Consider the following 26805-nt stretch of genomic DNA (forward strand, 5'->3'; position numbering starts at 1 on the left):
GACAGAGATTAGAGAGATGCATGGGGAGATCAGAGGTTGGCCATGCAAGTAACTGATAAGTAGATATGTCCTTTAATTCTGAGGTAGTTTATAAGCCATAGGGAAATTGTTTAGTTAGAAATTTAGTGGGAAACTAATTTGTCAGAAGCACTTGGTTTCATTTGAAGATTGAATTCTGTATAGAGCCGTGTGTATGTTAGTAAAGTACGCAGTCAAAAGTTTGGACACGTGAGTAGCTGTACCAGGTTTATTCAGAACATGTGAAATGATAACTTCTGGAAGTTCATAGGAAGTCTTGGGCCCTATTCACACGGCTGTGGAAGGGCTGCCCGCCTCCTGGGCCGGTGCTCGTGGGGTCATGGGCCTCAGCGCCATGCTGTGCACCTGCATTGTGTGCTCACAGGTCCACCTGCAGTGGCGCCCAGCTTTGCTTCCCCAGGCTGTGGTTGGCTCTGTTGGGTACTTTCTTGTCTTTCTCCATGAGTGTAAAAGTGAGCAGTAGTGGTGCCTGCTGACTCCTGGCTCCCGGGTCCTTCCTGCCCCTCAGTGACTGCAGTGAGAACAGACCGTGCCATCTATCAGGTCACTGTGACAGCATCACAAATGCTTTTTCTTTCCCTGCCCATTACCTCCAGGGTGATCGTTTGATCCACCACGCCTTTGGGACTTTGTATTCCCAAGTATGGGGGGGGGGGGCGGGGATGGAGGTGTCGGGGGAGGAACAAGGAGGGCAGAGAAAGTTTTTCAGGGAGCTGGGAAGTTGCAGTTATGTTTGCAGCCAACAGGCTCTTTGCACTCGGTATTCTCCACAACTGCTGCTTGTTCAAGGACTGTTGGGGACAGTGACACACTTTGATAAATTAATGATGGGAAAGGTTTGCTGAGCCTTTTCACCACTAAAAGGGGAGGAAGCTTGATAAGTTGAAGATGGCAGATGTTTTCATTTTCCTTTTCAGGTGAGGCCGAAAAATATCTTATTATTTTTTTTAATGTTTATTTGTTTATTGAGAGAGAGAGAGAGAGAGAGAGAGAGAGAGCGGGGAAAGAGAGAATCCCAAGTAGGCTTCATGCCCTCAGCGCAGAGCCCAACATAGGGCTTGATCTCACAAACGAGGAAATCATGACTTGAGCCAAAATCAAGAGTCAGATGCTTAATTGACTGAGCCACCCAGGCGCCCCCAGAAAAAGATTTTATATGAAGAATAGGCTACTGTTTCTTAGTCTGCCTTTTCCCTTGGCGTTTTACTCACTTCCAAGCTTAGGTGCTTCGGAAACCAGAGTGTTGATCTTGTCTCTTTCTTCAGAGCATGTTAGCAGAAAGTGGATGAAGTCCTGAAATACCTAGCAAAGGGAAAAGGGTGAGAAATCTTTTCATCAATTGCTGTAACTTGAAGGGTAATTTCTGCTATTTTAAAATTGCCTTTGAAATTTTAATAGAGACATCAGCGGAGTCTGTGCAAGAACGCTTCCTGTGTGTGTTTTTTTCATGAATAGACATCAGTGACAGAGTTGCTGTGCAGGGTTCTTTCTATTCAGGCCAGTGGGGGGGGGGGTGGTGCAGGGGTTCCATGGGAGGGAGGTGAGATCTCCCACTTACTGTTTAATATGAAATGTTCTTTGTCTTTGGGGATTTTGAATCTCACTGTATGCCTGTTAAAGCCTTGGTGTACAAATGAGATTATACTTTCTGTTAACTTGCATCTTGGCGTAAAAGAAAAAAAATTGTCCTAACTGCCAGGTGGGACCAACTGAAAAATATCATTGGATGTTAGGAGTCAAGGCATTAACCAGACTCTTTAGGAATTAGGTCACTCCATGTCTTCCAAATAGTTTCTTGGGAATAACACTGCCATTATTCAGGGAACCCTCCCCCCAATCTTTCTACTTCCCACCAAAACCAAAGCAAAACTGTTATTACTTTCATCAGAAAAGAAATTTTTCCGTTTTAATTTTCCTTTAAGCCAAAATAGGTGTGATCGTCCATTTTCCCTAGCTTTAGAAAATTGCTTCTTAATGGTTTTGTGTTGGATCTTGAGTGTTTAATGCAGCCCTGCAGTCTATTGGGGCCTCAGCGCCTTAGCTCTGCTCCTGTTTTGTGAATGGTGAGAATTCCGTCCCAGCAGACCTGCATTTTAATGACTCAGGCAGAGAACATCTTGCGTGCACAGTGCAAAGCAGTGGTTATACAATAGAGATGCTTGAGAAGTTCTCATTTTGGGACCATTTCGTTATTGAATGTTTAGGAACTGTGTTCCTTAGACATGATACTGCAGAACAAAAATACTGTAATGGAAAACAGTAATAAAGGAGAGGGGGTTGATTCATTTTCCTGACACTTTCTTTTCCTTTGCTTCTCTGTATTTTTGACTTGAAAAATGTGATCAGTTGGTAGAAGACTTGTGCACAATGTGTTGCTACTGTTTCTTTTTTTTGAATAGCTTCTTTCCGTATGGAAGAGACCCGTGTTAACCCCATCAATAAAGATCTTGATCCCTCCACAAACGTCTCTGGCAAAAGAGAGTGAAATGTAATTGCTCTCAGTTTTTAATCACAACTCAAACTGAGTTGGAATGAACATACCCCTGATTTGGATTCTTATTCAGTAAGGTTTTAAATATGTAACCATAGCTACCATGTGGTGGCTCCGGTGTTTATTAGTCTGGCGTCAAAGTCAGTACTAGGAGTGCCATTGCCGAGGCTTGGATTATAAATATCCACAAATATCCATTACAGAAGCATGCAAGGGCAGATGCTGGGGTAGGCGGCCCGAGGGCCCCACACTTGGAACTTACTTTATGGAGCATATGCTGTGTTCAGTACAGTAAAACCTTGGCTATCCGATGGCTTCAAGGAATGTTCCATGTAGTAAGCATTTAACCTTTTAAATATCACAATTTAACTGTCGTTTTTTTTTTTCATGGAAATATTTTTGACTTGTTCTGTGGATTTTTCTGCCACTTTAACCGAATCATGACAAAGAAATTAAATCATGTTTAGCTGTGTGAACACAATTACTAACCAGCGTTATACAGATAGTTAGACCTACAGAATGTGAGGCCAAAGTTGAATGGCGCCTGAGCCCAATGTTCCTTGGAGCTTAAAAAAAAAAGGTTGCTGATGTCATCGCTCTTTGGAATTTTTTGTGTTTGGGTACTACGTGCACGAAGGAAGGACCCTTAAAGATTGTCTCGACTCCTTATTTCTGAAGCATGAATCCCAGTTTCAGCATAATCTGGAGTTGGGCTCCTAGGGTTATGGGCAGCAGTGGGCACCGGTGTGCCAGTCCTGCCTGCAGAGCAGGTTGACAACTCAGAGACCGCAGTTGTCTCCTGTTGTCAGCTCAGTTTTATTTAAGCTCAGTTTGCTATTCAGCCTTCAAGAAAGAATGTCCTTCACTCTTTCTTAATTGATGGCGGGCTGTTTTGTCGAATATTTTCTTGAAATCCCATTGATTCTGCCTTAATTGAAGGAAGAATGTCAAGAGTCAGGAAACTCAGCCCTAGGGTTTAGTGGCTCAGGAAGTAGTGTGGCCTCAGGTTAGTCCGTAGGTTCTCTGGCCCCCAGTCTCTTTCTTTCTAGAATGGTTCTGGAATAAATGGCTTTTTCTAGCACTGAAGTTTTGCTCAATATCATTTTCTCTGAGCTTTCTTCAGATTTTTAACAAATAGCTTCTGAGACAACATAAAAATTGCAACTTGAAGCTGTAATGAAAAATAAAACTAGCATCGTCCTCAGCTAACTCATTAAATCTTCTCTTTATAAAGAGATTGTGTCCCGATTTACCCTCCAGGTGGAAAGTAGAATTAGAGAGTTCGTATTAGAATTGGCAGCAAAAGACAAGAGGGTCCCTCCACAGCGATTTTGCTAGATGGGCTGAGTCTACAGTTGCCCCCAAATGGAATAGCTTTCATATAGCCAGATAAACCTCTTATCAGACACAGTCTGCTCCTGAAAATAACCAACTCGGGAAAAAAAAAAATTTAAGTAGCTCCTGGGTCAGTTTGTATTCCGTATCCAACATCAGTGGCTTGTGGGCCACACTCTGCATAATGAGCACCAGTCTAGATGCTCCGGTTTGGGCAACCTCTTGTGCTTATCCTTTGTTTTCAGAGTTACCATTTCGAGACTGTCAAGGTTTCTCCCCAGCCGTCTTTAATCAGCCTTACTGTCACAGAGGATATGGTGCCCGCTTGTCTTGTATTTGCCCTTTCACAGTATATGCAAAAGCACTTAATGCTACTCTGTAGAACTGTTGTTTGAAGAACTTCTGTGGTGCTTGCTGTCCACTTGGTTCCTGGTGCGCTTCCTGTCCTGGCCATCTCACTCCTTGCCAAAATTGTAAGGGTGTTTTGGTTGCTGGCCCTCTGGCACGGCATATGGGCTCCTCCCTGAACTTGGGAGTGGCAGGTGCACTGCAGGCGAAGTCAGTCCTGGGAGGCGTGTGCAGCGATGCCGTTCAGGTAGCCGTGGGGTCTGTTCACAGGGCTAATGTGGCCACCTTGAGTGGTGTTGTCTCTTTGGCTCCACCCTCCCCGCTCCCGCTGCAGACTTGCTCTCACATCCCCCAGGTTGTGAGTGACCCTTCCCAAACGAGTACCTTTTCAGTGGCCCCCTTTGTGTGGACCGTACTGGTGCCCATGTGGTTTCTGACTTTTCTAACTCGGTTACCGGTTTTGCTCTTTGTCCCTCTTCACTAGCTGTTGCCGTCCTTCACCGTCATCATCGTTGTCATGCTGTCCCGTTTGTTTCTCCTGACGCTTGTACTCCTCTGCTTTTGCCCCCCCCCCCCCCCCCACCGCCTGGAGTTTTCACTCGTGGCTTTTTTTTCGTGCTCTCGTGTGTCATTCTGGAAAACGAAATCGCAGGTGTCTTAGGGTTGATCGTATTACATGTTCACTGTTTCTTTCTGTGTAGAGAATTATGTTTTCAGATCCCAGCGGCTTCTTACAATAGCCTGTTAAGTGAATCAGACAGTGAGATATTTTGCAAACTGTGCAGGGTTTTCGGCCCTAGTCGTAACCACTGCTGTCCCCAGAGCTGTCATCCCATCATCGCTAGTCTCCTCGTCCTCACCCTTTGACTTGCGGCTTTCGTCTCTGTGACTAGATTTCTCCTGCTTTCTGCACGTGCTCGTCTCCCTTTCAGGTTTTCCTCCTCCTCCCTCCATTTTCCACCGAGTCGGTTCCCACTTGTCCTTCATTCATCAGTGTGAGCATCCTTCTCGTGCTCACCCATTCTCCCGCCACCTGTGAATGCTTCGCTTCTAGCACTTGGCCAGCCGCTCTGTGGTCTTCTCCTGCCCTACCCGCGTACAGTCCGCAAGCACGCTGCCCTGGCCACACTGTTGTTCCTGGAAAATGCCAGCCGTTTCTTCCCTCTTCCCTCACGTGTTTGTGTGGTGGCCCCTGCTCCTTGTCTCTGCTCACGCAGAACCTCGGCAGTGAGCCCTGTCCTGACAGCCCCACCCCAAACTGCTCCCGCACTTACCCCTTTCCCTTTCTTGCTTTTTTTCCAAGGTACTTACTGCTCTCTGACATACCGTATATTTGAATTATTGATTAAAATCGATTACTTCAGGCTCTTTACCAGAATGGAAGTCTTACGAAGACAGAGATTTTGTTCCTTGCCACATCTCTGGTTGCCTGAAACAGGGCTTGGCATGTAAGGAGGTGATGTAGAATTACTGAGTGAACGAATCACCGGTTATTTCTCTCTCCCTAGTATATGGTAAATTCCTTGAGATCAAGAAATCTTATATTTCTGGCATTGATAAACACTGAGTGGGAGACGAGGAAACTGTCACTTCAGTGGCTACATACCTTCAGATGAGATGAATACTAAACCTTTGTATGGCAGGTATTGGGTTGTGTTCAGGAGGGTATTGTGTTACAGGGGAGTTAAAATATCATTCATTTACCCTTCGGGTTCTTGGCTGGGGCTTCTCCAACAAAAGATTAACAAGAGAAAAGCACACAAATTGATTTCATGTAAGTTTTATGTGACATGGGAGCCTTCATAAGAAAATAAAAGACCCAAAGAGGTGTTAAACCTGAGCATTTTTGTGCTAGGTTTGATGACGAGGGAAGAGTCATGGGAAATTGTGATAGGTTGGGGTTGGGGGGGGGTGGGTACCTATTAAGGCCTGTTTGTTCAGATTCCTCCTAGTGTTCCTCCATCTTTGGGGGTGAGGATGTGCCTTTTCTCCAGTTGGGGGTGGGGATCTCAAAGCTTGCTTGAGGAGATCAGAGTCCTTCCTGCAGATACCATTTCTCCGATTGCTTCAGCTGAAAATAGTCAATATGCCAAGATGCCATATTGTGGGCAAATGTGTTCTGAGCCCCATCAGTGTTATGGTGAAATTACAGTATGGAACAAAAGCAATGAATACCTTTGGTGGCTTTATTCTTTTGTAGAAGTGGCTGTTGGGAATAATGTCTTGCATTTTTGGATGTTCATGTTACTCTTCCTTCTGTAAACACACACATACACACTCACTATTAGGGCATTTTTATTAGGACTTAGGAGGATTATATACCTAGGGCTGATTTAATGCCAGATCTAGTCTTCATGATTTTTATTGTATGTAATATTAAGAAAGGAAAAAAATCTCACTGTATTAGATTCTGCCTCATACCCACAAAGGGCATCTTGCTGTCCTTCCCAGACCTAGCCTGTCACATCATAAGTGTCTTCACTTGAACTGTGGACTTCCTCCCTTAGGAATCGGAGAAGATCATTGCCGAGCTGAATGAAACCTGGGAAGAGAAGCTGCGTAAAACAGAGGCCATCAGAATGGAGAGGTCAGGATATTATTAAGCTCGGGGAGTGTCTGCACATTCTCAGGGGAACTGGGATTCCTTTTATAGAAGGAGAAGATGAGCTGGAAGTAAAAGCGAAGCCCCCACCCCTCCCCCCCGCCCCCGGCGTCCACTTCACCGACCACAGAACAGAACAGAGCCCAGCCTGCTCTGGGCCTTCCGCCAGTGAGGCTTACATAGTCCCCCGTTCTCTGCGGGAGTCCTGTGTTCCTTACCGGACCGAGTGGTGCTCAGGGCCCATATAAAATGGAAGATATTGAGGGATAGAGTTTTTACTTTGCAAAACAACTGCCTTTGATAAAGGCCCAAATAATAAAGCCCTTCGGATGATTGTCTTTGAGTTATGTTTTCTAGAACCTCTTAGGTTAAGCGGTGAAGTAGTTTGATTTGCAGACTTTTAAAATCCCTTTTCTACCTTAACCTATCAGTTCTCTACCCTGAAGGTGAATGTAACCTGAAATAATACTTTTCCTTTTGGGATGAATATACATTTAAAAAAGTTCACACCTGTCTTCCTCCTCCACGGAAGATGAGGAAGAAGTGAGTGCTGTTGTATGGATGCAGTGGGTGTATCAAACACTTAGAAGTTTCTTCTTACAAGGATTCTAAGCTAGAATTGTTGAGTCCATATGATGGTGGGCATAGGAGCATAACATTTGAGAAAATCACACTTATAGACAATCTTAACATATCAAAGTTCCTTTCTGATCACTTTCTTAGATTTTTTGTTAAAAGGACTCTGTCAGGGTTTTGTGTTTTTTTTTTTAATGTTTCTTATTAATTTTTGAGAGGGAGAGAGAGTGGGGGAGGAGCAAAGAGAGAGGGATGCCCAGAATCTGAAGCAGGCTCCAGGCTCCGAGCTGGCAGCACAGAGCCAGACGCGGGGCTCGAACCCACGAACTACGAGGTCAGCCGAAGTCGGATGCTTAACCGACTGAGCCACCCAGGTGTCTCGCTTTCTTAGATTTTGAAGAAACGGTTCTTTGAGTTAGATGTCTGGCCTTAAGGACTATCCCTTTCTTCCTTTTTTAAATATTAGTAGACATATTATTTATGAATTACTGTCTGCCTCTAAAGTCAGATGAGACAAAGTCCTTACTTGGGTGAATATAACTTTACCTAACATGGGAACAGAATTTATTTTGAATGTGCTGTTTTTCTTAAAAATAATTTCTCATTAATGACAGGATAGACAGGTTTTTCACATTTGTGTTACTAACACAGACAGTAGTTTTTGCTTTGCATGCTTCATTTTCTAGTTCATATGAGACTGATTTAATTGACGTTTGGTGTTGGTATTCTGGTGTGCTTGTTGTTCTTCTAGAGAGGCCTTGTTGGCCGAGATGGGAGTTGCCATTCGAGAAGACGGAGGAACCCTGGGAGTTTTCTCACCGAAGAAGGTAGGACACAGTGTTGTGAAACTCCACCCAACAAAAGACAAACTTCCTGTTTGTCTGGGTCACTGAGGCACTTCTGGCCTTTTAGGGCCGGCCCCTCCTCCCTTCGTTTCGTCTTGGGATTCGGCTTAATTTCAGAATTTCTAATTTCATCTTACAGTACAAAGGCAGCCTGTTTCTAAAATGCCTGTCATGTTTGCTGTTTAAAAAACAAAACGCAAGGCCGTAAATCTAACTTTCGGTCACGATTCCATACGTTTACTCATGTGCGTTGTTGCTTTCTTTTCAATTCCCAGCCTCTCATCTAGCATACCTTGCTTCAGTTTGGCTACTCTTTCTATGTAGATTTTCCCACAGATGCCCGCAGCCCTGATTTATAACTCTATGGAAGCAATTTCAGCCATTCAGGTTTGTTTAGAAAAATACCACTCAAGTTTGCTTCTTTAGTTTGTGTTACAGACGGTCATTGTACTGAGTAAAGCAATTCCTGTCCTCACCCCTGTAGCCTCCTCTGCTTCTTTCTTAGTTAAAAAAAATAAATAAATAAAACTCCAGTAGTTACCATCCTACGTATGTTATCATAGTTGTTAGGTAGTAGATACCTTGTAGCTAATTAGAATAGCGTGAGGTAGGTTTTGTTTTGGGTTTTGTTGTTGTTTTGTTCTTTTACTGAGTTGCTTCCTAGTTATTGTTAGGTCCTGGGAAACTGTTATCAAATGATTATTTTTGCGTGCTTCTCATTTGACTGTAGTAATTAAACATAAATTGATTTATAAAGTAAATATATTCATGCCAGTAATAAGTGGTCCTTCATTTCAAATAACCCCAAATTGGCTATGAGAGATTCAAACATGTTCTGCAAGGCTCCGATGGTGATCTCTTTAGGTTGGCATTAGAGTGAGTGGGGACTTTTCCATTTTTGTTTTTAATTTGATATGAAATATTCCTTGTTTTTGCTGGGATTCTTTTGGTTTGGTTTTTCTGTCAAGGTCACATAATTTTTTAGAACTGGAACAATAATAACAGTATTTTGTCTGTCTGTATTGCCAGAGATCCCTGGTTTTCACAGTTTAGTAGTGTTTGCTTCGGTAAGACATTATTTATCAAGATATGACTTATGATTGTAGAGGTGTTATCAGTTCTACGTTTGATAGAATTTGTGCCTTTGTGTATCTTGAAAGATGTTACAACATCTTTCAGTGTAAAGAGCTATATGGAAAAATTTGGTAACAACTTGTAAAAATATGGCGTTTAACGCAAGTTATAAATAACTTGAATTAGTGTTGTGATATAAACAGCCCAGAATTCCAACTGAGATCTCTGTTTCCAAAGGTTTTTCTTGCTTTAATTTTATGCATCTTGTTTTAACTTTCTAGACTTCCTCAGGAAAGGAAGGGATACATCACTGGCCACATCCAGATTCGGTTTTAGAACCGGTTTCTGATATGTTAACTTGATTGTGGTAATCATTGCACAATGTGTATGTGTATTAAATTGGCACGTTGGACACCTTTAAAAAAACACGTTGTCCGACCTAAACATATACGATTTTGTCAGTCAGTCCTCAGTCAAACGGGGGATGGGGTGGGAGAATACTTTTAAGGCAAGGGAAAATGAAGCCTATTTCTAGGATGCCCTTTTTCTGAGGCCAGTGTCACGATAGACGTTAAAGAACAGTACCCACAGAGGACTTTGACTTTCTCAAACCAGCAGAGCTCTTAACTCCAGAGGCAGATGCTAATGTAGAGCTTTTCCTAATTTCTTTTTAATCATCTTTCTCATTTCCTGTTCTTAACTCACTCATCTGGCTCTTCTTTCATTTTTCCACGTTTGCTGGCACTGTCTTGAGTAGATTTTGACCCCAAGACCATGTGACTTATTTTTGGATTCCAGTGGGGTATTTTCACCAAAGAAGGTTGGTTTTTCAAAGATTTTAGAAATATTAGAGTTAGATGAAGAGGACTTTTACAAGATGTGTATATTGTTGAATGCTGACAATTTTAATTTTTTCTTTAAAGTAGAGACTAATGAACTAAACAGAGTAATGGGGACCATGGAAGAAGTGATAAAAATTATAGAGGGACGTGACAGGGGGTGTGGGGACATGTTTATAAAGTAAATGAAAAAATTAAGTATTTCTTGAGATTGTAGAAAGGGAAAATTGTTTTCCCTCCACCCTTCTGAATTCTTAGCTGAGAGCCCTGTAATAAGAGATTAATAAGAAAAAAACAAAAATAAGTTTATTAACATGTCTGCTTCATATGTGTGTGGGAGCTGCCCAGGGGGAAAGTGAGTGACTCCCCAAGAGGGCTTAGAGTTCAGACTTAAATACCATGTTAGTAGGGAAAGGGGAGCAGGGACATAGGCCTCTCAAGAGGGAATGAATGATTTTTCAGGAAAGATGAAGGGGCCCTTGGGAGAATAGATGGGAAGTGTGATCGTTTGTGACAAAGTCTGTCTGGTGTTGATTTCTGGTCTCCTCTCTTGGGACAAGAGTCTGTCCTCCCTGGTTGATGGACTCCCGGAGGGGACACAACAGCTGAGGTCCTTTAGGAGGACCTGTCTTGGGGTGGAGGCCGGGGGGATGGGGTTCGTTCAAAGGAAGCCTCTCCCTGCGGTTGCTGTTTTTGAAGTGCCTTCAGCTCAAAATAATCAATATGTCAAAGTGGCCTGTTTTGTCCCCTTCAAGAATTTCATCCAGATAGTTACAAAAGTTGTGGTTAGCCCATCCAGAGAATCAACCTGTCTTTCTTTTTCTTTTGTATTCTTTATGCTTTGGCCTTCTCAAGAATTGGATCTTGTTCTTTATCCCAGAACTCATGATTTTTGAAGAGAGTGTATTGGTGTAATTTGAGAAGGCTTAAAGAGAATGTTTTGTGTTTATAATGGAATCGCAACTAGGAATAAAAGGTGTCCCTCACCTAGGGACTGTAGATAATCCAGGAAGCCATCAGCTTCCTGTGGCTCATTGTTCTTGTCACAGCCCATGGTGGTGCTCGCTCCAGATTGATCATCTGTACCCTCTTTCAGACCCCACATCTTGTTAACCTCAATGAAGACCCACTCATGTCCGAGTGCCTGCTTTATTACATCAAAGATGGAATTACCAGGTATATTTGTTTCTTACAGTTACTTAATGTTTTCTGTTCTTTTCAATGATTGCATAACTAAAAGGAAGTTGTTTTTTGAAAAATTTGTTGTAATGATTTGCTTTTTCCTGTCTGAAATAGTTACAAACTATCTTGTCTTCCCAAATTATATGCGTGCTTTAGTCATCTGAACCAGTTAACATGTAGTTTTCCCTAAACACCCTAAGTAAAATTTTCTTCTAACTTCTTGTATGAATTCATTAGGGAGGTTAGTTCACTCGTGTCTTTTTATAAAGCTGAGTGAGTTACGTTGATGTATCCTTGCTCCTTGGTTTCTTATTCTCACGTAGGGAGCTTGATCATATGTGAAAATAAAATTTGCAGTTGAAAGACTCCGATAAAAAGAAGCGATACCTTTTTTGTACATACCAAAGACTATTCTCTGGGAGAAAGAGGTTCATTGTTTCCAGTGCTTTTTGTGTCTGAATTTCCCTGGGAAACACTTTCCCTTGTGTTCAGGGTTGGCCAAGCAGACGCTGAGCGGCGCCAGGACATCGTGCTGAGTGGGGCTCACATTAAAGAAGAACATTGTATCTTCCGGAGCGAGAGAAACAGCAGTGGGGACGGTGAGAGTTCCTGGCTTAGCTTTTCCAGCAGTCTTTTCATTCTGGGTTATTAGAAATCCCCAAGGCTTGGCACTCCCTGTCTCTTTCAGTGATATTTTCTCGTACGATCTAATATTTGGAAAATGGAGAAACCTGTGCTGCTTACAAATGCTGGGACGGACATAGCTGTTTTACATGCAAATAGGCTGGACAAAAGGAGCCCTTTTGGGACTGCCAAGAACCGAGCAGGACAGAGGCAATTAGGCTTGGTCTTGAATGTTAATTAGTTAATAGGCAAGTAAGAAAGGAACAAATATCCTGGGTAGTGGGAGATTTGAAGGACCTCTGATTTTAACCCAGTGGAACTTACTTTATCTAAAAGGGAAGAAGAAGTCAGTCTTGATTTTTGCCCAGGTTATTAACAAAACAATACTCTAAGGGTATTTTTGTGCTATGTGATTCATTCCTTTAATCAGAATATTAGCTTTTGATCTTAAGTTTCTGGATAGTACCTGTATCTTAAGATTTCTGATAGTTTTCAGTTTTATGGACTGAACTCTCAGGTATGACCAAAACGAACATTTCCTGTCTTCTTCTGAGGCTTGTCAAATTCATTTAAATGTTTCTCTTAGCCATATCCCTGGTTTGGGTCCCCCAGCGAGAGCTCCTGTGTAGATTCTCAGCCACTTGGTTGGCTGCAGGAATCGATTCTGGTTACCCTGGAAGTCGTCTGCTTTCCATTGTCTTACTCCAGTGGTTTGTGATGCTAATACTAGTTTGTGTTCTTCTTAGTTATCGTGACCCTAGAGCCCTGTGAACGCTCAGAGACCTATGTAAATGGCAAGAGGGTGGCCCAGCCCGTTCAGCTGCGCTCAGGTGAGACCAGGAAAGGTTTGAAGTCTTCAGCAAACAACGTGTGGCTTGTGTGAGCAACTCTTTAATGTGTGACTCTTTGTTTGAAGAAGTGATAGCATTAGGATTTCTGTTCTCGTAAAACTCCAAAAGCTGACTTTTTGCACTAGGGAAAGGGAGGGAGAGTGAGGTTACTAACCTAGGTAAGTACCCTTTTAAAAAATGGCTTCTTAACTCTGTTTCTGTTTTGTTCTAGGAAACCGTATCATCATGGGTAAAAATCATGTGTTTCGTTTCAACCACCCGGAGCAAGCACGGGCAGAGCGAGAGAAGACTCCTTCTGCGGAGACCCCCTCTGAGCCTGTGGACTGGACGTTTGCCCAGAGAGAACTTCTGGAAAAACAAGGGATTGATATGAAGCAGGAGATGGAGAAAAGGTGATGCACAAATATGACGTGGCCCACGTGACCATCACTTCTTTTAAACCTACAGTACGTAGCACGCATGAAACAGTCCAGTGATTTCACAATTTATTTTTTCCTCTCTCGTTTTTCTTTTCCTTGTAGGCTACAGGAGATGGAGATCCTGTACAAAAAGGAGAAAGAAGAAGCAGATCTTCTTTTGGAGCAGCAGAGACTGGTAGGAGGCCATCCTCGATCCTCTGTTAGGAAATGGGCGGCTTGCTCTGGTCCCTCCCATTCCACAGATGAGCACTCGCCCAAATGGCTTGTCTGGCTCTCACTGACACCATCTGCTATTCTTTCATTTCCTTAATGGAGAATGAACTTACATCTCCTCGTAGCCTTAGCCTGAGAAAGTGTCTATAAAGGTACGATGTTGTGCCTTTTATGTCTTAAAGTCAAATCGTTAGTTCTATCAAAACCAAGTGCTTTTTGAAGAACTATGGGAGCTTTTCTGGTAGCCTTTGCCTCCTGATAGTGGTTTTTGAGTATGCATCAGTGGTGGATCTTTTAATAATAATTATATTGAATATGGTGGGTGTTTGCCTTGGTTTTGTTTCTGATCACCTGATAGTACTAATTCTCTGCTCTTGGGCTGACTTGGGGATTGTTCTTATGCTGGGCAGACTTTTTTTTTTTTTTTTTTCTTTTTTTCTTTTTCTTTTTTTAGTTAAACTGTGTCTAAAAGTGTTGCTGCACAGTTGCATGTGTTAATCCTTTTCTGTTCCCCTGCATGGAGTCTGAATTCTCAATAAGGGTCTCCGTGGCATGTGGGATGACAGTGGAAGCAGGGGCTCACAACCAACTCCAATAGTAGAAGGAAGCCTGGTTCCTCCAGGTTGAGAAAGGGTTCGGGTGAGCAGTCGAAAAGTTGGTTTAAGGTTGCAGCTTATACTGCTAATAATGGCTTTAGCATTTTATGATGTGAATTGATTCTCCAAGTTTGATAGAAACTGAATCGCATGGATAAATAAGTTGATCTAGTAGTTAGATTTTTGTTTTTAAGGTCATCCAGCTTTGGTTAACAAAGCCCTGGTCATAAGAAGCTTCTTGGCGGTCATTTGATATGTAAGGAAAAGGTATAATAAACCTTTGGGTACAGTGGATACAGTGTAGAGTTTTTACGATTCATGGACTTCTTTTAAAATAAGGGGAGATTAGGGAGAAAGCTGAGATACTGGTTTCTTCCCTTAGCATAAAACACAGCATCTAAAATGCTGTGTGTAAACTGCAGCCTTATGGTGATGCTCTGCTTTGGAGAAGAGAGGCTGGTCGTTGTTGCTAACTGGGCCAGAAAAGCCAAGGGCTCGAGCTAAAGCGGCCTTTCCCAGGGCAACTCATTCCTTAGGCCTGGCAGTGGGTTAAATCAGTTAGTTTGTTATCTTGGAAACTATAGTGAAGTCCAAGAAAGAATGGATTGTAGGAACAAATCACATGTTTGGGGCAAGATAATAGCAGTGTTTGAGTCCCTTTACAAAGCCTAGTCAACATTTAGTTTTTAATGAAAACAGAAGGAATTTGGCTACCGTATGATTAGGGGTTTGCAAGGTTTGTGACACATGAGAAGCCTTTTATCTTCATAATGTATGATTTAGTAACATGCCTCTGATGGTCTGTTACAGATCACATGAGGACAGGTATCATTAAGCTGTGTGTGTTATTAACAGTAGTGCCTTGTATTTCTATAGTGCTTTGTAATTTACAGAGAGTTTTAACATCCATCAGTTTTTGGGTTTTTTTGATTTCTGGAATAGCCCTCCCTGGTAGGCGTGTGTGTAAATAAAGTGAGTAATATTACTTCCCATTTATAGTTGAGTAAACCAAGGCTAAAAAAAGTCTGTCTTGCCCATTCTTAAACCCCTGTTAAGTCACGGGTCTGACGCTTCACCTTGGGTCTTCTGAATTGCTTCCGTGTTCTGTTCTGTTTAGAAAGAGCAGTGCCTCTTCCCCAGCTGGGAGTCTTGTTGAAATGCAGATGCTGATTCAACAGGTCTGGGGTGGGACCTGAGGTTCTTCATTTCTAACAAGCTCCCAGGTGATGCCAGTGCTGCTGGGCCGGAGACCAGCCTTTGAGTAAAGCAGGTGAGAGAGATGATGATGGCTGGCGTTCTCCATAACCAAGAGCTGATAGTCCTTCTTTGCTCTGAAATAAAGATGCTGACCATTAAGTAAAGAGAAAGGAAATGTGTCTAAGACCTATTTCGTTTCCAGGGGACATACTTAGTCTGCAAGTAGTCAGGTCCTGGTTGTCATCTGTTCTGTGTATCGCTCGCAGAGCAGGTTAGGATCTCGGGAGCAGCTACTCAGAGCAGGGAGGCTGCTTTCCTCCCTTCAGTCCAGCTGTCTGTTCCGCTCATGTTTCTTGTCCTCAAGAGGAACTGATTTCTAATGCCTTAGCCTAAAGAATATCTAGCAGTAACAATACTGAATGGAAAGTGTATTTTTATGACCCCATATTGGTCAACAAACAGATATATTTTGAATGCCCCCTATGAATAAACATTGAGAGGATATAAAGGAATTCTTATGCAGTAAAATTGTATTTAATATTGTAATGTAATCATTTTGAATAATGACAGCCTTCAAAAATGGAGTTCAGGCTCATAAGTATTGTATTACGATAGTTCCCCAAATGCGTCACATTGTCACATTGCTGAACATTCTCTTATAGTTAGTGCTCTGTTACATACCTGGTCCTTTTTGTGCTTGCTTTTTTACACATGTGCTTTAGGTATCTTCTCTCTTCAATTTGCATAGGCTTCTTGCAGAGTCTCTTACGGAGGCCTTTGCATTTGGGATTTAATGAAGACAGAAGCAGAATTTAGTGACGTGAATTTGCCAGACCCGAGTAGTTTTTCCAACCCTGCAATAAGTCAATCTAAATATCTTTAAATCTTTTTTGACATGAGATAGGGTTTATATCTTGGCATATAAACTTTGCATACAGAATATTTAGTGTCATGATCAGTACATGATAGGGGGGCTTTAAGAACATATCCTACAAAGTCAATACGACAGTATTTTAAGAAGAAGGAAAATTATGGCCACTTAGTTTAATTTGAGTTGTTTTGGATTTATGTAGACTTTCTTGTTTATTTGTTTTATTTATGATTTTTTATAACATGAATATATTTTATTTTTATTAGAGTTAACAGACCTAATCGTTGTCTCTCAAGCATGATACGAAAGCAGATTAGAATATTTGTTATTTCATAGATAGGTAGTATTCATTTTATCCTTAAGCAATCTTAAAAGGAAAAGAGAAGAAGCCAGGGTGGGGGTGGAGTGATAGTTGTCAGTTATGTGGGAACAATCAGAGTTGATGTTCTGTAAAATATAGTTTATACATATTGATAAGAAAACCTTTTTAAGAGTCAGACATACTTTATTCTCTAATGTTTGTTAATGTCCTCTTTTATCACTTAAGATTAGCCATTCTGAGGTTTACACTAAAAGTGAAAAAAATAGCATAGATCTATAAATTTAGCTCTGCTTTTTTTTTCTTTTTTAATGTTTTCAATGTTTATTCATTTTTGAGAGACAGAAAGAGCACATGGGGGGAGGTGCAGAGAGAGAGGGAGAGAGGGAGAGAGGGAGACACAGAATCCGAAGCAGGCTCTAGGCTCTGAGCTGTCAACACAGAGCCCGACATGGGCTCACGAACTGTGAGATCATGACCTGAGCCGAAGTTGGACGCTTAACCGACTGAGCCACCTGGGCGCCCCTGTGTTTTCTCTTGTTAAATTTTCAACCAGGTAGGATTTATAGATGGGTTTAGCACCCATTTATTGACCAACAGAAATAATAGATCAACAGCTCCAAATTCAGGGGCCAAATTGTTATCATTATTGTTAAAAGTTATTTTTTAGAAATAACTGTGCATATAAAGTAACTGCATAGAAGTCTTTGGCCTAGAAAGCAAGATACTATTTGCTAGAGATAATTGTGGTAATCACAGCCAAGTAGAAGAGAATGCTGAGATTCTTTTTTTTTAACTAGACCATCCTGAACTACTCTTCTAAGTGAAAAGTTTCTTTTCCAAGGAATAGAAAGAATTCCCGAATAGAAAGTCTTCCATAATCCTATCCAGCGTAGGGAATTCTAAATCCAACATTGCTTTCACTTGGATCCGTGTTATCAGGATGTGCTCTTGTTAGTTAAGAACGGTTGGTTAGTATCCAGATAGCCCTTGAAGACTAGTTAGTTGTTTTAGGCCCAAGTCCAAACAGCAGCCCGACTACCCAACTAAAGTTTTTGAAGAGGTAAAGTGCAAGCTAAGTATGAAAGAGTTAGAGACAGCATTTTAAAGTGGATCCATTTTTACATGAGCAGAATATAATCTTTCTGTTTCGTGTCTTGATAGGAAGAGTTGTCATTTAAAGCGATATTCCTCAAATAGCTAGAAATGTCATGGGTTTTCCTAAGGAGAAAAGATCTTTAGGTTGTAGTAAAATATTACTTGGGGAATTTTAAATGACGTGTAATGAAAAGTATATTTGCCTAGCTTAATTTATATTCTGGAAATTTATTTCTTAAAAATTTGGAGGTGAAGTGTTTGTTGGTTTAAGTGTGTGAAAACAAAAAAAGCAGACCCACCATAAGGATCCTTTTCTTCTGCTTCCTGTTCTCTGGGTAACGAGTGTCAATTGCACAGACGTAGTGCATCGGTTTGGCATGACAAGAAAATAGCGACTCCAGGAGGCACTTGTGGAAGGACTCCTATCAAAACCCTCTTGTCTTCTAGAAAACAGTTTGGTTGATAAGAACCTCACGTGGTCTGCCAGTAGGGATTCATTTTTAACATCATCCCTGTTTGACTGCTTCTTTTTCTACCTTCTCATCTTCTAACTTTTTTCTAGGGCTGCTCTTTTTAGTAAAGCTAAACAAAACGTGGCATCCTACAGCCTTACTAACCTTTGTTAATCCGCCTGCTCGTCACATCTTGTATGGCATCTGTGCTCACTCGTGGGGGAGAGAGTTTCTGGAAGAAGCAACAGCAATAACCAAGGCAAATGTGGGGAAGTGGCTGCATGGGCGTTAGCATGTATGGGGCATAGGTTTTACTTCATTTTCTCAAGATGGTGGAGATGTCATTTCACGGCATTTTGTTAAATAAAAACTTCACATGACCTTAGAGGAAAAGGTCACTGTGTCAGTCCTCCTAAGAAATTGGATTGCAGATTTCATCACTTAAGCTAGAAAGTGGGAATTTGCATTAGTGTTACTAAACAAGCAAATCTTTATATTAATGATCTTTATATACATATGTCTTAATAAACGTACACACCATTTAGGGGTTTTTTTGTGTTTTTTTGTTTTTGTTTTTTTAGTTTTACTTATTTATTTTTGGTTTTGGTTTTAAATTTGGTTAAGGCTTTTTGGCTTGTTTTTTCTTCAGTTTGATTTTCCTTTTTTACATTTTAATTTTGGTTATTTTGGGGCCATTTTTTGATTTTGTTTTTCCAAAGGACGCGGATTCTGATAGCGGGGACGATTCTGACAAGAGGTCCTGCGAAGAGAGCTGGAAACTGATTACTTCTCTGAGAGAAAAGCTACCTCCCAGCAAGCTGCAAACCATTGTTAAAAAATGTGGCCTCCCTAGCAGTGGGAAGAAACGAGAGCCAATTAAAATGTATCAGATCCCCCAGAGAAGGCGCCTGAGTAAAGATTCCAAGTGGGTCACCATCTCAGATCTTAAGATTCAGGCTGTAAAAGAGATATGCTATGAGGTTGCGCTCAACGATTTTAGGCACAGTCGGCAGGAGATTGAAGCCTTGGCCATCGTGAAGATGAAAGAGCTCTGCGCCATGTACGGGAAGAAGGATCCCAACGAGCGGGACTCCTGGAGGGCAGTGGCCAGGGATGTCTGGGACACTGTTGGTGTAGGGGATGAGAAGATCGAAGACATGATGGCCAGTGGTAAAGGTGGCACTGACGTAGATGACCTCAAGGTTCATATTGACAAACTGGAAGACATTTTGCAGGAAGTGAAAAAGCAAAACAACATGAAAGATGAGGAAATAAAAGTCTTAAGAAACAAAATGCTCAAAATGGAGAAAGTCTTGCCACTGATTGGATCTCAGGAACAGAAAGGCCAAGGAAACCACAGAGCAAAGGAGCCCGTCGGCGCTGGTGTCAGTAGCAAGTCTGAGAATGATGGAAGCAGAGGGGACAGCGGAGAACTTGAGAAAGAGGAGCGCGTCTCCCAGCTGATGAACGGGGATCCGGCTTTCAGACGGGGACGTCTGCGCTGGATGAGGCAAGAACAAATCCGCTTTAAGAATCTGCAGCAGCAGGAGATAGCAAAGCAGCTCCGTAGGCAGAACGTACCTCATAGGTTCATCCCTCCTGAGAACCGGAAGCCCCGGTTCCCCTTTAAGAGCAACCCTAAGCACAGAAACTCTTGGAGCCCTGGGACCCATATCATCATAACAGAAGATGAGGTCATAGAGCTGAGAATCCCAAAAGATGAAGACGGAAGGAGAGGAAGTAAAGAGGAGAGCCAAGAAAAGGGGAGTAGAGCAGCTCCTAAGGATCCCCAGTTACCATGGGGCTCTCAGGGCACGCGAAGTCAAGATCACATCCAAGTCAGCAAGCAGCATATTAATGCCCAACAACAGCCACCTCAGTTACGCTGGAGAAGCAACTCTCTCAATAACGGCCAACCGAAAAGTACACGCTGCCAGGCATCTGCCTCCTCGGAATCGTTGAATTCCCACAGTGGTCACCCCACTGCCGATCTGCAGACTTTCCAGGCAAAGCGCCATATTCATCAGCACCGTCAGTCTTACTGTAATTATAACACTGGAGGTCAGTTAGAGGGCAGCGCGGCCAGTTCCGCTCAGAAGCAGACTGACAAACCCAACCCCTGTAACCAGTTTGTGACACCTCCGAGGATGAGGCGCCAGTTTTCGGCACCCAATCTCAAAGCTGGTCGAGAAACCACAGTGTAAATTACTGGACAAACTTGAAATCTTGGTGGAGGAAACAGGCAATGTTGTTAGCTCACGATTTGAGTTGGTTCTAGCCTTGGCCTTGAGTTCCTGCTATTTACATGATGGTTTTAATGTTGCGTCCCTACAAATCTTAACTGATTTTAATACTGTTAAAACTTAAAACACTGGTAAACGTTTCGGCACCTCCCTGTTGTTTGATGCCACATAAATGGGCAGTTTCTGGAATTTTAGACAAAACACTGAGACCTCCCTTATTTTTCCGAGACTTTTCCCCTTTCTTGGTGCCTAGATAATACACTTACTTACCCAGGCTGGTCTGGTTTTGGTGTAAGTTTGTTATGTTTTTAGAATGCCTACCAACTGATCTGATATCCAGAAAGACCTGCCTCTCTGGGTTAATGCAGACATTCTAAAGGGGAACTTGATCTACAGAATTCAATGTCTTTTATTTCCCCATAAATGTTAGTTGTTAGTTTAATAGCATGCTGGACACAGCTTTGGGTTTCCCATCCACGTCTGTTCCTGTCTTTAAATACAATTGGAATTTCATAAGCCAAAACTAAATGTCTTCGGACATGTTTTATAGTACACAGCTTTGCATCCTTCTGCAGAACTTCCCCCATCTTCTTCTTCTTCTACCGTATTTTACATAGAATTGCTTCAGTAGGTTTGTTTCGCTTTGGTTGTTTTTTCTTTTCTTTTTTTTTTTTTTTTGAAGTATCTCAGTATGTGTATGAAATTTATCGTAATACTGAAATCTTTAAATTGGCACCGTTTCTGGATTTGTTTGTAGTTTGCTTTTTGAAGTTTAACACATCATTTCTTACACACACACACACACACACACACACACACACACACACATATTCACACTCTGAACTGTTCACCAAAATCAGGCCAACAAAATACTTGTATGTGCTTTGAGCAGTATGTATAAGTTCACAGGGAGGTTATTTGGTGGAGAGAGGGAAGAAGTTGGACATGGGGAGAAGGCCACACAACATGTGACTCTGTGCCACTTATTTTCAGTAGATGATGATATCGTGAAATAAGTTAACTTTGGTTGGATTGAGAATAAAGGAGATGATGTGTAATAAACTATTCTTTGCTTAACAGTAGTAATGCTCACAGATGCTCAAGCAAGGGAAGAGAAGTCCTCGTGAACATTTATTGTATCAATACCTCATTTTACTGTGTTGTGGTCTCAGTTTGCCTCACTGGAGAATCCACTAAAAACGATGGATTTTAATGGGAAGAAAAGAATAGTTTTCTACATCCTTCCTCATCTCTTGAACTTATCGGCAACTTTTTTAAAGGCGGTGCAAAGAGCCAGAGATGTCTGTGATAACTGCCTGACTTCGCGCTGATGACTCCTAAGTCACGGGGGTCACCTGCCCAACACTCGTCTTCCAGATGGTGTGGAATTGCAGCCAACATAGCGATTAGCATTCATGGAAGCCTTTGAGATTGTGATTAGGTGGTTTTCTTTTCCTTTGCGTGTGGGCACAATGCCTTATTAGAACACATTATTTTTAACCATAGTATCTTATTTTATTTTACTTTTTTGCTTCTAAGAAAATGCTTTCTTAATGCACAGAAAGTTGCTTCTGATTAACGTTGGGGACGTTTTTGCTTTCGTAGCTAGAACAGGTCTAGTCTTCAACTGAGGTTTGATGGCATATTAGATTCGGGTGAATGATGTTTGTAACGGGTGGACTCCTTTGAGATGCCAATGTCCTGTACCACGTGGCTTGAATGAACTCAGTAGGCTACTTCAGATCAGTCACTTCAGCGCATCTTGTGTAAGCCCTGCTTGTTCTTCTTTATTATTCTTAGATACGTTCTTAGATATATTAATTATTCCTTTCCCTTCTTGCAAAAAATTCATTTTCTACTACAGGTTTCTCCCGCTGTCCGAAAGTAGAGTGTTTCTGTGAAACTTTTCCTAAGCTGAAACGGTGTAAAGTGAAGAAGCCATTACCATTGATTTATATGGGAAAAATTCTGAGGGTTCCCAGGCTCAAAAAAACAACCTCTCTCAGGCTTTTCTGATACTTACGACACGTCTTGCTAACGGATGCACGGGATAGATCAAGATACAGCACAGGTGCTCACAGACACAGTTCAGAGTCTGGCAGCTTGACAGCAAGCTTCTGTGTGTGTTTCCCCGGGAAGGAGCTCGGCGGGGCCGCTGGCTGCTTGGGATGTGGGCGCCACCTCTGATGGCTGGCTGCAAGACGAACGCACTGAACGCGGGTTTTCATAAAAGCGAAAATCCTCTTTGGATTTCTTTCAGTTAGCAAAAACAGGTATTAACATAGGTCTTCATGAAAGCAAGTGGCATAACACAGACTTTCGAAATGCGGGGGAAACCTGTGTTAATCACAGTAATAATTGACCGAGCTTTCATCCCTGTAGCAAAAGTGGGCTCTCATTTCCCTAACTTGAAATAGGATAGGATAGGCCCATATATTTTTTCACTTTTATGGTGGCCTTTTAATCTCGTTATGAGCAGTTGCCTCCCTTTCCCACTAAGTAACGGGAGTGCCTTTCTACTGGTGATCAGGTGACACTATAGAATGAGAAGTAATACGGCATTTTCATTTACAAATGTGGGTTGTGGTAAGCACTGTACCCACACCAGTATTCCAAAGAATTAGGTTTGTGTTTGTGCCCCATCTGCTGACCTAGATGCCCTTGTATTGCTAAAATGTTTAGATACCTAAAGGAGCCCTTGATTTCAGATGACCAGAAAGAAATGAACCGAGGTTTGACTGATTGCCACACATGTCCCCTCCTGCATTTCAGAGCAGATGTTTGTCTTAGAAAACAACTTTGGGTGAATAAAGCTATTTCCTTGACTTTTTAACTAAATAAGCTATTGGTGTCATGCTTTTGTGAGCAATTGGCATAGCCCGTATTGTTTTGTTTTTAAATTTGACGGTATCTCTGCCTGAGCTTAAATAGTACGTGACCAAAGAGAAATGGTCATCATTAAACCATTATTGTATTACTGAAGTATTCATAGCTATTTTCATAGAAAAATGGGCGGAAATGTGCTACTGAAATTACATAATGGTCTGACAATTATGGGAATGTAAAGGAGTGCTAATTAATTAGTACAATTTTACACACCACAATGATATTCCCTGGAGAGTTAAAGACATTCTGTTCATCTAATAAGTCTAAACCAAAGGGCTTTTCCTCTATTTTTGCCTCTTAATTCTTTCTAGCACTTCAGATTGTTTCTCCACTCACTGGAGACGCAGTGATTGGGGATCGTTTTTTCCATCGAAGTGACTTGAAGTGACCTCTCGTGCTTTAGGTGCAGGTCGATGCCGAAAAGAAACACAACACAGCAGAGTCTGCCACGCGGATGTCTGCCTTAAAGGCTCTCAGACTACAGGAAGTTACAGAGATTTCCTCTGGTCAGCTGCTGTAACCCCGTGCCTGACTGGTCCTTAATAGGCTTGCCTTAATGCTTTGCGCACAGGACTGGGAGGAGGGGAAGACGCCGTGTCCTTGGGTGCCGTAGGGAAGATGCCTTCTTAGGTGCGGCGCAGAGCCAGCTTCTGTCCTGTGCTGGTAGAGCCAGAGTCTGCGTTATGAGCAGTTTTCATACTTGTCCAGTTTATGTCATCTTTCCAAGGTTTCAAAATCTGCTCTAGGATACTTAGTTTGAACCACTCTAGGTTGTGAAATGTATTGGTTTCCTGCCATCGTTACTGTAAAAAGAAGTTGTGAATCTTCTTGTTAATGAACTATGGATTTCTCCCCCAGTTTCTAAAATAAAATGCTTGAAGGTTGTCTGTGAGTGTAAGACCTACCTTTTCAGAAAGGGAGAGTTTAGTTTGTAATGTTAAAAAAATAAAGTCCTCGTTCAATAAAAGCTGAAACCATCTTTTAAGAGTGTGATTTCTCTCTGATGTGGGAAGAAAGAAAAGTGAAACAGGGTGGTGCTAATTAAGTCTGGTCTTGACTTTTATTTATTCCAAGTTCATATGAAGATGGTGGCAAACCACATCTTTTTAAAATATATTTCTGTACAAGCTTGATTCATCTAAAGCTGTTGCTTCTGTGGCCCTTTCCTGTTTATCTGAATTCTATCTTACATGGGATCTTTAACCCCTATTCTATGCCATATTTTATTTAAATAAAAACTTGTGTAGTGTAAGTCGAGTTTAACTGTAACAATGGTTTCAGTCTTTTTGTCATATAAGCTGAACGTTTTAAAAATGAAATAGTATAGTTCCTTTCACATGGGTAGACACTGAATTTCTGAAAAGCTTTCAATAGCTCTGTTTGGCTTTTCTTTTTCCCCTCAATCACTGCTCTTCTCCACCCAGAGTATTTAGTGATGTGCTAGAAGGGACACAGGACAAAGCGGAACAGTTTTCTGGAGTGGGCCGTCAGTCTTAACGATCGTGTGGACGTGATACTATTTTTTTATATTGAAGAACAGCACAATCGTGTATTACTATGGAGTAGAATACAAAACCCACACGAGGCTCTTTCTCCCCCGTAAGTTTTTAATATGAAGTTTGGAACTTGAGAAAAATACTATACTTGGATTGGTCTGCTTCTGGCCTCACACTCTGCCCCTTAAAGTACTTTGTATTTCTCTGCTCTCGGACAAACTGGTGGAAAGGTGGCCAAGACCTGATCATTTCTAGGGCGACACACCCGATCCCAGTGCAGTATGATGTGCTTAGTGATGGTCGTGTGCGCAAGGGTAGAGTGGGGAAAGGTGTTTGAAGGAGGCGGCCCTGAGTCAAGAGCAGCGTCCCAAAGCACAACTGGGAATTTCTCCCAAGTGAACAATGGCAGGGTGAGCGAGGAAGCCTGTCAGGTCCAGGGGAACTGCGAGCAGCTTGAGGCGGTCAGAAGAGCAGCTGTGTGTCAGGGAGGGGTAAGAGAGGAAGGGGGTTGGGGAGGCGGGAAGGGCCAGGTCATGGCATGCTCAGAGGTGGGCATTTCATCTTGAGTGTGATAGAAAGCTACCAAATGATTTTATCCAGGGAGACTGCGTGATTAGATCCACCTTTTAGAAATGATTCAAGTTTGGGTTGGAAGGAAGCAAATTCAGAGCCCAGTGCTCCAGTTCGGAAGTTGCTGCACGGACAAAATGAGAAACGAAGCTTTCCAAACAAAGGCAGGGACGGTGGAGAGAGGGAAAGACTCTGATAGACTACTGGAGGTAGAATCAGCAAACAGATCAGTCTGTGGATGGGATAAACCTGTGTATACAACCCGAAAGGTGATGAATGCTCTCACTTGGATCGTGGTTGGAAAGTAAACGAGACCAAGAGGATACTGGGGGACTGGGAGAAAATAGGAGCCACTCAGGCCTAAGAGTAGGTGTCGTGGGATCCCTGGAGGAAGAGGTCTGGGGCTGCGTCCTCATGGTACCGCAGGTGGTGAGCAAATTTAGGGGTTGACACGGGACGTGGATATCTCCCTTCTGGCTACTGCTTGCTAATTATAATCTGCTATCAGAAGAGGAAGGTAATATTAGCAAAAGGAGCCGAGTCTGTAGTGTCAAAAACAGACCTAACCAGAACCCTCGGAATGGTGACCTTGATTGCACCCTAAATGCTACCTCCTCAGAGATGCTCCAGTGTGGCACCGTCCTCTCTTCCTGGGAGTGCTGCAGCGGCCTCCTAACTTGTCTCTTTGCTTCTGTCCTGGACTCCCTAAGCCACCGTCCACACAGCAACCAGCATCATCTTGTAAAAACAAACATCAGATCGTATCAGTAGTCTCTGGTGGCTTCCCCTTGTGCTTTAAAATCTGAACTTCTTGGGGCGCCTGGGTGGCTCAGTCGGTTGAGCGGCCGACTTCAGCTCAGGTCATGATCTCTTGGTCCGTGAGTTCGAGCCCCGCATCGGGCTCTGTGCTGACTGCTCAGAGCCTGGAGCCTGTTTCCGATTCTGTGTCTCCCTCTCTCTGACCCTCCCCTGTTCATGCTCTGTCTCTCACTGTCGCAAAAATAAATAAAACGTTAAAAAAATTTTTAATAAAATCTGAACTTCTTACCATAGCCCACAAAGCTTTCCATGTTCTGGCCGCTTACCTGCCTCTCTGACTTCATCTTGTAACATTCCCACACCGCAAGCACTTTGGACTGTTTGTCCCCTGAACGTGCGAGTTTGTTCCCCCCTTGGGCTCTTGCACTTCTTCAAGACTGAAATCCTTCCTCAACATGTATAGCTCCTCTTCTCCTCTTCCAGATCTGCGCTCACATGCCCTTTCCCTGCCCCAGACCCTCCTCCCCACCCCAGGGCGGCTCTCACAGTTTTGATAATGATGACCTGTAGTCCTTTGTGCCTGTTTGGTTCTCGCGTGGGAGTATAAACTCACCTGGAATAAGTTCCTTATCTGTCTTGTGGGCTCCACCTTTCATCTGTACACCTCGTCCAGAAGAGCCAGAAGAGCCGTTCGGAAATGAGAGTGTGCATCAGAACTCCCTGGGGGCTTGGAAGAGCCCAGATTCCTGGGCCCCACCTCCAGACTTTCCGATTCAGGAGGTCTGGGGTGGGACCTGATAATCTGCATTTCTGATAAGTTCCCAGGCGGTGGTGATGCTGACGAGGCTGGACCAGCACCCACGTCTGAGAACCACTGATC

The 26805-nt window shown here is 42.6% G+C and overlaps 1 protein-coding gene and 1 long non-coding RNA gene across 11 annotated transcripts in view; one reads left to right on the forward strand and one right to left on the reverse strand.

Annotated features, from left to right (window-relative positions):
* KIF1B (kinesin family member 1B) overlaps window positions 1-26805 on the forward strand; it is a 144129-nt gene that overhangs the window by 63358 nt on the left and 53966 nt on the right. For 6 of the 8 annotated variants that reach the window (XM_042997506.1, XM_042997511.1, XM_042997504.1 and 3 more), the window contains 7 exons: window positions 6721-6800; window positions 8143-8218; window positions 11246-11325; window positions 11824-11930; window positions 12702-12785; window positions 13018-13198; window positions 13328-13400. In XM_042997506.1, the coding sequence (XP_042853440.1) occupies window positions 6721-6800; window positions 8143-8218; window positions 11246-11325; window positions 11824-11930; window positions 12702-12785; window positions 13018-13198; window positions 13328-13400 (681 nt within the window). Of the gene's footprint in view, window positions 1-6720; window positions 6801-8142; window positions 8219-11245; window positions 11326-11823; window positions 11931-12701; window positions 12786-13017; window positions 13199-13327; window positions 13401-18690; window positions 25066-26805 lie in introns of those variants that run through there. The other 2 variants (XM_042997509.1, XM_042997510.1) reach the window with 2 other exon arrangements.
* Window positions 101-19619, reverse strand: LOC122241423. 3 transcript variants are annotated; one of them, XR_006221559.1, is made up of 5 exons: window positions 19553-19619; window positions 15913-16006; window positions 6389-6469; window positions 1251-1341; window positions 101-550 (listed from the first exon to the last, which is right to left on the reverse strand). It is a non-coding gene; the product is annotated as an uncharacterized LOC122241423 (long non-coding RNA). The 3 variants fall into 3 exon arrangements; XR_006221558.1 differs by lacking the exon at window positions 19553-19619 and having other exon boundaries at window positions 15913-16175; XR_006221560.1 differs by lacking the exons at window positions 101-550; window positions 1251-1341; window positions 19553-19619 and adding an exon at window positions 6142-6284 and having other exon boundaries at window positions 15913-16175.

Source organism: Panthera tigris, chromosome C1 (assembly GCF_018350195.1).
Source record: "Panthera tigris isolate Pti1 chromosome C1, P.tigris_Pti1_mat1.1, whole genome shotgun sequence".
Taxonomy (NCBI): Eukaryota; Metazoa; Chordata; class Mammalia; order Carnivora; family Felidae; genus Panthera; species Panthera tigris.